The sequence below is a fragment of the Engystomops pustulosus genome, chromosome 6 (assembly GCF_040894005.1).
Source record: "Engystomops pustulosus chromosome 6, aEngPut4.maternal, whole genome shotgun sequence".
NCBI classification, from domain to species: Eukaryota; Metazoa; Chordata; class Amphibia; order Anura; family Leptodactylidae; genus Engystomops; species Engystomops pustulosus.
The window spans coordinates 46,560,591-46,576,049 of NC_092416.1; the positions used below are offsets into that span (position 1 = coordinate 46,560,591).

Below are 15,459 nucleotides of genomic sequence, written 5' to 3' on the forward strand. Positions count from 1 at the left end.
GAAGTCTGCAGGCTTCACCTTCACACTATGTGCAGCTCAGTCATAACCATTGTTCAGCATCATCAGGTTTATATCCTGGCTTTCTAGTCTACATACTACACAAAAATAACACTGGCGAGACACATTTTTGTCTACGAATACAGAAATATTTTCTGCCCAACAATGGGGTATGGAAGGAATATAATAAGGGAAAGCAGGGATAATAGGACTGGAAGAAGAGGCATAGGGTGAAGCTCAGCTTTAACGTTATACGACCCTTATGCTCCGACCACATCACTATGTTACCGTATACTAGGCATTTATGCTGGTGAAAGCTTCCAAAATAATCTATAGCGCCCCAGTCACAATACATGTGCAATATACTGTACATTTGGGATCTTACAGTCTGGAGGATCCAGCTTTGATAACCCTTCTGACCGTTGTCCTAGGGATCGGGGGAAGCGCCGATAAAGCTTTTCATCCGATCTCAGAAAGAAGAACCTCTGCACTGTCCTCTCCTGTCCGTCCCAACATAAATAATACCTGAAGGACCTAGAGTCATATCAGAAGCATAAAAGGGACTGGGTATGAAAAAGTGATGTGTGTATAGCATTGGTGAGGGTCTTGTGTGTGTGCGTATATAGCAGTGATGAGTGTGTTCATGTGAGCCAATATACGTAGCAGACATGAATGGATGGATGTAGCAGGAATGTGTGTGTGCGACTATGGATGTAGTAGAGCTGTGTTTGCTGTGCTCGTGTATAACAAGCAGGGATATTTAAATAGGTGTAGGTGTACTTGAATTCTAAATAAGTTTATATTATACTTTATACAAATTTATTTTACAGCGGAGGCCAATGGATGACAAATCTACCGCTTATCCTGCTGTAGGAGATGACTGTGTGACACAAGCTTTTCGGAGTGATCATATCACATGTGATGTGAACAGGGTCTTGCTAAAACAAAATGTTCCCCAAGATGTTCATCATTCTCGTGCACATTTACATAAAGCGCTTATTGTAGCTGCCATTCCAATTATGTGTTACAATGATCCGCTAAAGCCATCATATTCCTAAAGGTAGAATAATCATTACAAAAAGCGGATGAAACAAACAAGTTTATTGCTGGCGTTTCAGGAGAAGTCTCTTACCTCCCGGCTTGTACACCACATCTTCCTCTGTGATGAAAGACGTAATCTCCCCATTGGTGGCCCTTTCGTATCGGGACTTCTTCTTTGGCATCTTTTTCTTATTTTTCTTGGCAGCCTCCTCCGCCGTTGTCCCACTATTTTCGTTATCCTCGTCCTCACTGTGGTCACTTTCGGCATAGTTTTTGGCACCGCCTTCCAGAGTGCAGCTGCGACGTGGTCGAGAGTTTTCCCCATCGCGGGTTTTATCCCGCTTTTCTCTCTCCCGATCCCGGTCCCGATCCTTGTCTTTATCTTTCTCTTTGTCGGCCGTCATGATTCGCCACGTGCCTTCTTCTGTCCTCTCACGGCTGGGCCTCCGTGAAAGGTAGACAGTGAGCCTGGGCTTCAGTCTTCTGAATTTATCACGCAATTCCAGGAAAAATTGGACCACTCCAACAACCCCAGCGCTTCAGAAAGCTCTGTGCAAAGGAAGATGAAAAGGAAGAATAAATACTTTTGTTATCAACCCCTTCACAAACAGTTATCTGCTATAAGGACAATCATCCAAGGATGCAAGTGCTACATAATATCACATCAATGCTCATATTCGAGTCAATAGCCTTGACTGCACCGAGAGAAAGACGACTCTATTATATCAGACAACATAGAACAGACACAAGCGAACTACACTTATACTGTACCATGAATAACAGCATTTACTGCCGAATCCCTCAATGGGAATAATGGGGTACAAAATACACAATCAGCCTTAACACAGACATCTAATTTAAGGCGCGAGATGATATCATTGTATACCCTCCTTTACAGTTTAACATTTTTCAGCAAATTCACTTCTTTCTTTAAAAGGGACATTGTCTCCATATATTACCTCATTAAACTAGAAGCCCCCTGTGGTAGAGTATGAAATATTCTATCCTTTACAGTATTGCCTTTTTAATAAGAAATCTTGTCAAAAATCCAGAAACAAATTAGCTGAGAAGAGTCAGATTTTGCTAGAGAGGAGTCACTTTTAGAGGCTGGATGGGGAGAGTCACTTCAGACACCCCATGTTCAGTTCTTTGGTACTTAGAACCAAGGTTCTGGTATAATATTAAAGATCGGAATAACATCTCACATCACATTAGCTAGTATGTGGGATGCAGGTCTCTGGTTGTATAACTCACAGAATCACAAGCCTGAGTCCAATACAAGGCTGTCTGAATTGATAATCCTTTTCCAGTGTTTAACAGTGACTCATCTCAAACAAAAAGTGACTCTTCTCAGCCAATGGCCTTGGAGTAAAAGGGCAAGATTTCACATCAATTCTAGAAAGTATATGTCATACCCTACCCAAAGGGGCTGTAGTTTAGTTTGTGTCCATCTGATTAAAAGAAGTCATCATAGAATATATACATGAAATAAAGAAAATTCAACACCACTCCCTGCCCATGAGTTATTGGAAATCCCCAAAATCAAACTGTAGCATTCCTAGTGGTGTTGCGCCACTTTAGCTACGAGTCCTGTGACAAGCACCGCAGTAGCTTCAGCTCATCTCCCCGCCTAGGGCTACTCATATTCATAGGATCTGCAGCATAATACAATATGTTTACAGTGAGACTGTCAATTTCCAGGTCAGTGCGGCGGAGACCGACCATAAAGTGTCCACCTAAGGCCACTGGAAAGAGAAGACAATTTCAAGGTGATGGGATTTTTATTGCAATGTAAACTAAGCGGGTCACAAGCCGGCGGCCATCTAGCGGCTCTTTCCTGCCTATGAATCATAACACGAACATTTGCACTGATTTGTTCACTTCTAATACATAACCCAGCTTCCTCTCCGGCCTTCCTGTTGAAAGTCAATGAAGCTAAACAGACCCACAGGCCTGACTTATCTTCCCTGGGAATCTTAGAAGTCTTCTGACGTTTCCCTTTACAGGAGGAGGGGGAGATGAAGTACCGGCTGACAACATGCAGCAATGTGTCCACCGGATCATGGACTTCCTCAAGCAGATCAGATTTCTGCCTCCACCCTCCTCTTTTTCCAATCTTGGAGTATGTTTTCGGAATGATGAGCGGATCAGAGAGAGAGTGACATCCTGAACAATACGTCTATTTATATGGCGTGATACCCCACACGCTGGAGCCCACGGCAGGAGCTGCAGGGCCTGACAAGGGAAAGAGAGCAAAGACAGGATCTGGTATTAAGCACCTTATTAGGATTAAACCTCCGTGATCCTAAAGGAAATGCAGTGTGAATAAATCCTTTATTGCTTTCACAGATTCATATCTCCTCCAGTCCCTGAACACTTTGTTCTTGCACAATGTCAGCTAACGCGGCGCTGCGCCTCCGCCTGATATTCCTTTCCATTGTCCTCATAGGGGAGATAAAAATCGCTAACGGCTGTCATCTGTACCCTGTGCCCGACCATGTATCATCACCCACAAAAAGGAGAAGGTAAACAAGATGCCACCTCCGGTGTCCTTGGCTCGTGCATGCGGCCAGGCTTATTAATTCACAAAGCCTCAAGACGTTTCAAATTAGAAGCTATTCTGAGAAAGGTAGAGGGAGGCGATGCTCCCAATATAGAGAACGTGGCTCATAAAGTAACCTACAGTAGTCGTGTCATTGTAGAAGCAAAACGCAAATGCTATGTATATACGGGTGCCGATTTCCATCCAGGAAAATCCACATTGTATCAGTATTAGAGCAGGTTCGATAACTGCAGTATGTCAATAGGTTTTTCTCTGCAGCATTCATCCATTGCAATGTATAGCGTGAATAATGCCCTAACAAGCTCTTCCACAAATCTGTACCTGATGAATAAAAAGGGAAGAGTTACAATCATAATTTTACCTGTGGTATCATATACCAGGACCAACATGCGAAGGTATAAAGTGCAAGCCATCCGCTCCAGAATGTGACCAAAGTCAGATGTTACTGTGTGTTTTTCACAGTGGATTGAATCTATTATTTACGGATGCTCATAAATTACAGTCTATGAGTGATCCGGGACGGTACTGGATAGGACATACGCTAGGTTTTAACGGATTGGCCTCAGGGTCCATTAAACAAACAGCCGTGGGCACGGATCCACTGAAATGTATAGCATTTATTACAGCAATGGAAAAGGGGGTACACAGACAATTTTTGTAGTACCATACTATGTGAGGCTGGATAAAATAGGCACAAAAGATCCCCCTGTCTAAGGTGATTGAAGAACCTACTCTCTAGGCATAGAGGATGACCCTTGTCTATGGTAATGGTAGAACCGCCTCACTTGTAGGTGTAGAGGATGCCCCCTGAGTATGGCGATTGAAGAACCTCCTCTCCTCTAGGTGTAGAGGATTCCCCCCGTCGATGGTAGAAGCCCCACTGCTCTAGGCGTAGAGGATGCCCCCATCTATAGCGATGGAAGAACCTCCTCTCCTCTAGATGTAGAGGATGCCCCCCGTCGATGGTAGAAGCCCCACTGCTCTAGGCGTAGAGGATGCCCCCATCTATAGCGATGGAAGAACCTCCTCTCCTTTGGCTGTAGAGGGCGTCCCCAAGTCGATGGTAGAACCCCCGCTCCACTAGGTGTAGCGATGCCCCCTATCCAATAAAATTATGGAGAACCGAATTGCATCATTATTTAATGATGGGGAGCTCTATTTTTTCAACAATCTCAAGTGGGCTGGTCAGAGAGCCCAGGTCTCATCTAATCTGTCTCCCGACCATCAACAACAAAGGCAGATGGTTCAGGCAGCTGACCTAAAAGGGAAGATTAGCAGCTACTAGAAGTGGCCAACAATGGCTTCCTTCCTCTTCCAAAACACAAGCACAGACAGCTGAGCCCAGAATGCACGTACACAAGGGTGATAGGGAGGGATAGTGTCACCAGCATTCGTGTATGACCAAGATATAGCAGTGATCCAGCCACCGCTCAGGTCATGGAGGTACCATCATACAGAGTAAATCACTAAGTTATCCTGAATGAGCCTGGTATGAAGCTCCGCTGTTTCGGTCAGGCACATGTCCAAAAGAAACGCTTGGCTTAGGGATTTGAGCATTGCTCTCCTCTCCATCTGCACAACGTCTCAGTATAAAATGTTCCAGATACAGATCAGGCTGCACATCAAGAACTCTTCCCCTCCCTCCTCAGCCTCCAACATTTTATCAAGGATATAGGGGCGAGCAGGGTGTTTGGACGTCAACGACTGACAAGACAGACAGCAAAGCTATCCAGAACCAGTGGGTTAAATCAATGGCCACAAAGGTATTAAAAGATATTTTCCAGTGCTAAGCCTTTCCCCGCACCTCCAATTCAGACACCACAGGGAGAGACAGACAGATATGTAAAACTAAAACCAGCTGGATTGTGGAGTGATCTGCAGAGAATACATCAGACTATGAGACGGGAGAGAGAATACCAAGGTGGAATATAAAACATACGATGGATATCCTGTCTAAGCCGGCCATGCTGTGAGAACTAATGATAATGCCACACAGCATTGAGTAGAGGAGACGCAGCCATTTAAATATGCGCTGTCCTTAAAAACGCGGTAAACGAAAAGCAGCGTGTATTGGAAATGTGAGGTTAGAGAACATAGTGCGGAGGCTTGTTTCATAGGAGCCATGCTGTGTGCGCTCAGCACTACCTGGCACCTCGTGACACTGTATCATTGTACGCCAGACACCGAACATAAACAAATCAACCAAACCGGAATCCATCCAGTGCCGCGTCCCCGCCGCCATCCTGCCCTCCGCGCCTAATGGAACTGATTAACATAGAGCTGCTTCACCGCGCCTGCCGGCTCCTTCCAATGCATCTGCCCAGCAGCAGGATAATTACAAGTGCCGGACGCGCCTGCACGCCTTAAATTGACTCAAGAAAATTCAGAGTTTGCTTGGCATCTGTGATACCACTGCAAATCCTGTGACCCCCATATGGTACTCCGGAGTAAAAAAAAAATATATATATATATATACCCACCGGTATATCCAAAATGATAAAAATACAAAATGAAAAATTACAGGTTTAGAAGAATATAAATAAGTGGAGATTGGATAACTATTTTTATATTTTGATGGTATTGTACAAGATTAAAGGTACATGGCTGATTTATTCATTTTGGGGGGGGGGGGCACGTTAGCGGCCCCGGGTCATCGGTGTGTGTGCGCTGTCCGTTGAAATAAAGGCCCAAACTACATTTGTGTGTAAACCCTTTAATGCAACAAAGCTACCATGCAAAACCTGTGGACAGATGTGGCTGCTGGGCCAGGCCACCATTACTATGGTTTCATCCGACCATGGAATTACACTGCGTAGGTTTACTGTGTGCATCTGTACTGCGCTGCTGAATAGGACAGTGCTATATACAGATGATTCGTACCTGTATCCCTATTACCCCAAAGTAAGATTGAAAATATGCCCCAACATCCCACTCCGGTAAGTGAAATGCCACTAATTTGTGTGCATTTTATACATCCCATACTCCCCACTCACATTTAAATTTAGTGGCCCATGTACCTGTACCAACACATCTATGGCAAATGGGCTCCTGGCCAAGCAATAAATTACATTTGAGAAGGTGAGAAGAGCTGGATCCCCAATCTTGGGTCCCACTTTGGGGTTTTTTTTTCCTCCCCATGTGGCAGTTTTGTAGCATAAACTTGTGCGTCCGTCTCATACGTGGAATGGATTGGATTTCATGCGAGACGTGAGGATACCCTTACAGAAGCAGTAAAATATGTCCTAGCTTACAGCATCCAGTCCCCACGAGACTCTCACTTTCATCTTATGCTAAAGATAAGATAATATGCAGTCCACAGAGATGTTGTGTGATCCATATACACTCCATAGGAGACATATACAGATATTGGTGATGAACATAGCTTGCGATTCCCTGTACAAGGCCTGTGAACCCCTCTGCATTCACTATGGAGGCTTGTCTCACATTCACATTGCTTGTAGGTCAGGAATCTTTCCTCGGGTGATGTCCTGCATGACAGAGCAGAAGAAAAATTGTGGCTCTTCTCCATGCACCCAAAAGACTGACTGGCAGAGGGAATGTTAAAGCCATACAATCCCACAAGTCCACCCTCATCTGGAACAATCTTCCAGGGGTTAATACCGCAACCAACATCCACGGCACTGCCATCATTTCATGCATATCTGTCTGTACTGACATCCCTCAAATATCATGTCTAACCTACAATGTCACTCGGAGCAAAAGGCGATAAGGCGTCCTGTCATCTGCGGTGATGGAGCTAGAAAGGACGGGGCTGCAATATAACATGGCGGGGGCGATAAGGAAAGACTGAATGGGAGAAAGTGGCTGCCGAAAGAGGAATAGGGAGGTGAAGGCACCCAGGAGCCAAAATATAGAGAAATAGCCTTTCCTGGGTGGTAAAAGCATGAAAGGGAGAAGATCTTCACAAACATCAGCCTTAATATATTTAAAGAGAACCTGTCACCAGATTCTACACCATGAAGCTACAAGGCGTAACTAGGGGATGAAATACTCATATTTACTTGAAATGAGTCACATTGAGAAACATAATTCTGGAGCCATTTTAAGGATACAAATCTCATCTTTCGGCGACGGCTTGCTCGTGACACAAATGGGGGGGGGGGCGGGGGGCTGTTGGACAACCCAACGGATTGGGACTACAAGCGGGATTTAACCTCGACGGGGAAGCGACTGATACAGGAACTCGGGTGCACGAGCTTCGTGAAGCACACCGGACTTAATCTTCGCTCAACCGCCCGGAACGGGGATCGTGCCAGGACCGGGTAAGTAAATTTGTCCCATTGTGTCTCTTCCCTGCTCATTTTCCCATGACTTTAGAGATTTTTTTTAAATAGGTAAACAAGTAACATGTCACATAAAAGAGAATTCAAACAGTCATTATGTCATACCCTACCTGAGAGGGCCAATAGGTAGCCTTTAAAGAAGACCATTTACCTCCTGTACAACACCAGCTCTTTGAACCTTGCATAGGTGTCGCGAATATTGTCATTAAGCCTCTACCTATCAGCACCATGGGTTTCAACAGCCAATATACTAATGAGTCCCTCAGCAGTCAGTTGGGCGGTCCAGGCAGTCTTCTGCAGCCCAGGACCTCATATCCGACCATAAGGTACCTTCTAAGTAGCACAGATTTTCTCCAGTCCCAACTGGTCTGGAACAAAGTGTCACCTGCTCAAAAATAATGGCGTGTCACCTATATAGGATGCAAGATATTCATTTAAATGTGGAGGAGTGCTGGTTGCTTTAAGCAAGAGCTGCCCTTTTCCTTCTGAATCAAGTTGGATAACTCGCCCCAAATTTAGCAAAATCTAATTGGAAACTGCAAAGCCAGCGCTGGGGGCAGAACGTTACAGTATTGCCATTGAACACTATAGATCCAGCTGCAGCCCGCTTGTTCCACGGCCGCCCCTAGGTGAATGCAGTACTATGAAGTCTTGCTTAAGTGTCAATTTTCACAGCTTCCAGAATGCTTACTCCTCGCCGTCATGCGTCTACCCCTGGATCCAGAAACCGCAGTAAAGCTAATATAAACAGGCGCACTTTCTAAAAAGCTGCAGAGGACCTCACAACCCCCTGGCTTCTTCAGAACAGTAAACAGGAGCTGTCCCAAATTATCCATAAATTACCGTGCTTAGAGGGGGGAGCCAAAAGATCTAATGGACTGGAAAAGGCCTGCATTTTTTTCCTCTAACTCCTTGTGACAGGTTGTTATATAGATTCCACTTCCAGGATGGCATCTACTACCCTGGCGCAGACTCCACATGCCCAAAGGCCGGCCAGCGGGGAAGCGACAAAGCGGGCGGAATACCCTGCCTCCGCGTCTTCTGCTGTCACTTGATCCGCACACCTGGAACTCATTAGTGCCCCCAACACATCCGCTCTGTGCATTAATACCCAGTATGTACGTGCCCTCCCCGATACGCTCACCCAGGTAACATGAAAGCACGAGGCGCAGGGAGGCAGAGGCACACGAATATCTACCTAATGGTCACAGGGAAACCACAGTGTGTGCTGGAGAAGCTCATTTTTCTGTTTCAGCTGGCCAGGACAGATAAATCTTTTAACAAGATCTGTGCTGGTCATGTATTCTGAGTTCTCCATAAAAAAACACACACAGACAGGAGCGTTCTTCTGCTCGCCCGCTACCAGATGAAAGGAGCTCTGTGCTCCAGAAACGCCAGTCTGAGGTGCGCCTGCTGGAGCTGCCGCTCTATTAAGTCTTAGCAGGGGTCAGGGACTAGTGTGGCAGCGATACTAAATGGTTGAAGGAAAGAAGCCGCAGCCATGTGCTACAAATGTATGAATCTGTAAAGCTTCCCCTAACCAGTTCAATTTTACAGGAAATCTACCTTCACAATCCAGCATGATAAGCCAGGGACACTTACTCATAGCTTCGGGCACCAAAACTGTGGTAATCTTATTATACATGTTATCCGTGACCGACTGTCTTCCAAAAACGAGTTTCATCATCAAAATTAGCTAACCCTGAAGGGCTAGCTTCACAGGCTGTTACACTGTGCAGGAAGACTTCCCCCCCCCTTCCACTCTTCTGCTCGGAGATTACATTGGGCAGAGGGAGTGGGAAGTGCTGAGCAGGAGGGAGAGGAAAACAGTGTAACAGCCTGTAAATCTACATCCCAGCGCGACTTTGGGTCATTAGGATAATTTTACAAATTGTTTTAAAAGGACGGAGGCCATGGATAACAAATATAAGATTACCACTGGTTTATTCATGCTGGATTTTCTTTTAAGGACATAAGATTAAAATCTGAGAGCAAACCCCTTTATACTAAAATACTGTCCTCTTGTCATGTCCACCAATGAGTCCCAGAGTAACATTGCAAATTTTCAGAGATCAGACTGTTCAACTTCAATAATGGATAGAGAGCGGTAGCTGGGTTGGCCAGTATAATATGAGAAGAAAAAATGGACCGCAAACGGAAGGTCATCCACGTGCTGTCTAAATATCATAACCAGACTACAAAAAAAAACTTCCTTGTAGTCTGTAACCATGGAGACGAGTAAATCTGCCTCGGAGCTGCAGACAGAAAAATAAGCTAGACTGTATTTAACCACATATAAAGTCGCTTTATATTTTATTTTACATGCACTAGAGCAATATAAAGGAGGATGATATATATAACACTCAAATGCTATAATGCTCAGGAACGAAAAACAAAATGCATACCGCTATACTGAATAAATGTATAAAAAAATCACTCGCCCATTAGATGTTAATGTATTCTGCCTGCGTATAACATATATCATAGCAGTGACCCTAACCATAACATAGTGTGAACAGAGTGTAATCTCCCTGCTGCTGATGTCCCGTTTCACAAATTGCTCCCACAGGGAAGGGACTCCGGATAATGAGCCCTGATGGTACTTAACGTATTATAATAAAGCAGGCGCCATTCTCTATTAATATACATTACACTATTGCATGAAACATACTCGATCGCTCCGTGCCAGGTACTTAGGGCAATTACAGTAGAAAAACATCCCCTACATAGGGGACAATACTACCAGTCTACACCAGGGAAAACCAATTCCTCCTTACAAGACTCTGTGCTGATTGATGACTTTAGTGATGGTATTTTTATTGGTTCAACAGAACGGCCTCCACCGACTAAACCGGTTCGGTGCGTCCTTCTACAAAATATGACACCTAAATGTTAGTGAGGGAGAAGATGGTACATACACTAGTATATATAGCGTATAATAGGCCGGTAATGACAACCTCAGTTCCTAATGCCTGCAGGGCACAATAACAATGTGCAATAAGGCTTCATGGCCGGGCATAGTCTATTCTCACCGCTGACTATAGGCTCGGCTGGAACATTCTGGAAAATGGGAAACTAATGAGAGCATCACAAAGTACCTCCTGTGCTATACGGCCCTTGTAATGTGGCATGTAATGAAGGATGTATGCACCACGTATGACCGTCTTCACATGTATTTCTGCAACAAGGTAGCGGGGCAGCCTGGTGCCAGATTATCAGTTATGAAGGATGAATCCACGATATTTCCATGTTTTCCCCTGCAAGTTTTCCATTGAATGCAAAATCAGGGCTTGTGAAAATCATATTAATATGCATTGAGCCTGGACATAGACACCGACTCCACCATGTGTGAACAGGACCGAACAGTGAGGAATTTCCACTATTCTCCTCTTCCATCACAGGGAAATCAAAGGGAATTTAAGCCATTATAAGATGAACATCAACAAAATCTCTGATGTTCTCAGCTATTGTACCAGGAAATATAGCGCTGCGTGCGGAGCGGTTTCTTTTTTCCCCAGTGTGTGTGGTGTGAACAAAGCCTTAAGTATATACTTCTAGGTGTATGAGCTTTTCTTGAGCTGCAGACCAGATGGTGATGCTAGAATTTGGCAAAATTCTTATAAAATTCTCAAACCGCGGAAGGCTCACTTCAGCTCTGCTCCATTTGTACACCCAGGCCTAGAGGGAAAGGGTTAAGTAATGGAGCTGACATGACAGGCTGGAGACATTTCATGTATGAATGCCTCCAGTGCCTTTGCAATTCTAATCTGTAATGAGTTTCCCTATAAACTGAAGGTTACAATAAATACACTGGAAACCAGTTTTACGAGGACGCTGCTATTGAGAGGAGTCGGGAAGCCATTGGAGATCATCGCCGCATACACTGAAAAATCTGCTGTCTGTCAGACAGGGACAGCGAGGTACAATTACACCGCTCACCATAGGAGCGCATGTCATTAAAGCGGGAAATACGCCATTGTTATGGAAATCGCTCCCTCCTGTTTACAAGTGAAGAAAAACCTGCCTGATTATCCTCGATGCACAAAGGGCAGTGACCCGAGACATCAGCAAGAGAAAACACCCCGGGGCACAGACCCAGCCCCTCAGGGCAGATGAGAATCATCCGTATGCTCTCCGTTTTTGAAAGGCAATTTTTTTTGTTTAAAGGATCTGTGCTCTTGGCTTTCTGAACGGACCCCGCAATCGTGTTAAAAAGTAGAGCGTGTTCTCACAAGATCGTTTTTTCACACACCACTGATCGGTGATAGTTTATGAAGAATCCATAAAAACTAGACTGATCAAAATGGGTTGTGAATAAATTGTTCCTTAAATGTCCCTTATTGTGTATATTCCAGTGTATACTTGCATTTTTTATGTATTTTGTTGATTTTTAGTTGCAAAATATACATTGTTACTAAAGCCAAAACCAGATGTGGGACATTAAAGAGGTTGAAAAACATGGATGCTTTCTATCAAAAAAACACCAAAAAACTGACCATTGGTCACTAAGCTTCATTCATCTCAATTTCAGCTGAGCTGCAATACCACCTATAAACCATTGTAAGAGGTGGCGCTGTTTTTGGAAGAAAGGAACTAAGTTTTTCAACTTCTGGACACCACCTTTAAAAAATAAGATCCTATGAAGAAAAGATCGGCTTTCCACTATTTTCAATCCACTCCTGGTTTTAGTTTACAAACCCAGAACGTGTATCTTTAGCCTCCACAAATGAGTGGGGTGGTTTCCCTTCATATAGCGACTTACTAGGCTTTACTAATGCCATAGTCCAGTGATGGCAAACCTTTTAGAGACCGAGTGCCGAAACTACAACATAGACCCGCTTATTTATCGCAAACTGCCAACACAGAAATGTAATTTGTGATTTATACTCCCTTCTCGGTCACAGTTTTCACTGATACCAGCACCTGAGGACACCAATAAAGCAGAAAATAGTCCCAGGTACAGCTGTCACTTTAAAATAGCTCTGTGCACAGCAAGTCCTGGGCTGTCTGGGACTGCAGGAAGATACCTGGAGTCATCTCTGGTGACGGCCTGGGTGCCCACAGAAAGGGCTCTGAGTGCCACCTCTGGCACCAGTGCCATAGGTTAGCCATCACTGCCATAGTCTCAGAGAGCCCCTTTAATTGATGACATCACACCTCAAACGCTACATCTCGTTGTACTATCCACAATCCCAGAAATTCTAGTTTCTCCGAGGCTGCACGAGGTCTAGGAGGCTTGTCGGGCGTCTATGTGACACATCCTGAAAAGAACAGTGCGGTTGTAGCACAGAAAGCAGGTGTCTGTCACAAGAAATTAGATTTTATCAGCATGTCCCGCTGCACACAATACACGCCATTTAATAGGACGACAAAGCTGGCAGCATTAAAATCTCAACTTGGAAGGCGGCGGTGGAGAGAGCCTGCAGTCGGCTTGTTACATGGCAGGATGTTTTTCATGCATTGCCGCACACATTACTGAAGCTCCAGCCCCATTTCACAGGCTACTAGCAGAGTCATTAGGCCATCACGGATCAAGGTTTCTGGCACTAAATTATTTACAAGAAATTCAGCAGCCGTTTTGTTCTCTTTGCCTCTCAACAGATGTTTCTTCATGAAAACCCCCACACGACCAACGCAACCACTAACCACCTCCAGAATGAGAAGAATGCGGGGCAGGGGGACTACTCCGGCATCTCCTCAAGACTTCCTAATGGAGAGATCATTTGTCTTGTGCTCAGCTGGACTCAATTCATTCCCCATTACAAATATTTCTGGGTAAACACCACAAAAATGGTTAAATATTTGTGCAAGACTAATAACTGGTCTGGAGTCTTTACATTAAACCCTACCCCACACCCCTTTCAGGATCTCTGCGCAGAAAGTCAAAAGTTCAGAACCGCAACTACAATTTAGGCATCTGGTTTCCATCACATTTTCCAAATGTATCTGAACTCACTTGAATAAAGTATGGATGGTGTCAAGTGGTGCTGATATCCAGAGCCGTGGGTCATCGAGGAACGTTTGTCATAAAGGAGGAAGCAGGATAAACACTTGCACAACAAAACCACATAGGGAAACGCTATGCAAATCTCTTGATGGCAGCACGGTGGCTCAGTGCTTAGCACTACAGCCTTGCAGCATCTGCAAAAGAGTTTGCATGTTCTCTCCATGTTTGCGTGGGTTTCCTCCAGATCCTCTGGTTTCCTCCCACACTCCAAAACATATTGGTAGGTTGATTAGATTGTGAGCCCCATTGGGGACAGGGACTGATTTGACGAGCACTGTGCAGCGCTGCGTAATCTGTGTGCGCTATAAAAATAAAGGATTATTATTGATGCACCAGTGACCTCACCCAGGTCACCCTACACAGGTGCGTACCCAGCCGGGGACCACTCCTATACAACTTGACCTTGAAACCGGTCAGCATATTAAAGGGGAATTGTTCCTTTTGACAGGTTCTCTTAAGGATATATGCACAAGCAGCAAATTGTATGAGTAATTTGTGCAAAAAAATCAACATGTTTGGAAGAAACTGGGTTTCTCCATGCCCCTGATTTTTGTCACAAGAGACGAGACTGGAGTTTTATCCCCCTCCCTTAAAAAAGCAGAAAAAAAAACAATGCAAGTAAAAATTACTCCAAAAGATAAAACAGTGTCCATCCATTAGCAACCACATGGTCAGACAGGACCTTTCTCATCCCAAAATCCCTGTATAACAGATTAAAGTAATCTAAGCCAGCTCCAGCAAATTAAAGTCTCCCCAGGAGAAAACATCGGAAATTATGATGTCATGACTTTTTTTTTGTTTTTAAGAAAAGTTAACCTCAGGGACCCCTGCTTTGGACTTCCAGTAGGAATTCAGATCATTTTATCCTGAGTGCGGCTGTATATTTTCACTAGATAATCCCCACGGGGGCTGCCTCTAAATCAGCAAATAAAACTGAAGAAGCCCTTGAGAAATCCTGGAAAAAGGAGCAGATGACGGTGGGTGGGAAGAGAGACTACAAAAATAAATCAGCAAGATAATACATGCTCTGCATACTGCAGTATTAACAGGCCAAACACGAGGCATTACTCAGTCCTGACAGCTACAGAGCAGACTCTGAGGATAGTGCCCATTGTCAGCGCCATGTAAATGCGGGCACTGCCAGATTGACACTAATAAGATCTATACAGCCAGATTCTATTTCCTCCCTGGTAAAGTAGTCACCCGCCTCTCATGGAAGTTAATCACACAGCAGACATAGATTTCTTCCCCTGCAACAACTATTCTCTCTGCGCCTCCCCATCCCAAATCTCCTCTCCTTGTACAGTAGCAAATCTGTAATCAGGAGATTAACTCTGCTTATTCACGTGTGAAAGAAAAGGCTTGATCTTTCCCTTATACTCTACATGAGGCAAAGTGGGCCGACATATTCTCCCTAATACCCAGCGACTGCTGCTTATTCCTCTCCTTCCCCCCTCCTCCTCCGGCCATTTCCATGGTGTGGCACCAGGAGGACTTGGCAGCTGAGAGTCACAGCCCAATGAAAGGAATGACCCCATGAACTTGGC

General features: G+C 44.6%; 1 protein-coding gene across 5 annotated transcripts in view; it reads right to left on the reverse strand.

Annotated features, from left to right (window-relative positions):
- The window catches only part of RERE (arginine-glutamic acid dipeptide repeats), a 203,094-nt gene that overhangs the window by 112,008 nt on the left and 75,627 nt on the right, over nucleotides 1-15,459 (reverse strand). For all 5 annotated transcript variants that reach the window (XM_072155929.1, XM_072155926.1, XM_072155924.1 and 2 more), the window contains one exon: nucleotides 1,130-1,587. In XM_072155929.1, the coding sequence (XP_072012030.1) occupies nucleotides 1,130-1,442 (313 nt within the window). In that variant the 5' untranslated portion in view covers nucleotides 1,443-1,587. The remainder of the gene's footprint in view (nucleotides 1-1,129; nucleotides 1,588-15,459) is intronic.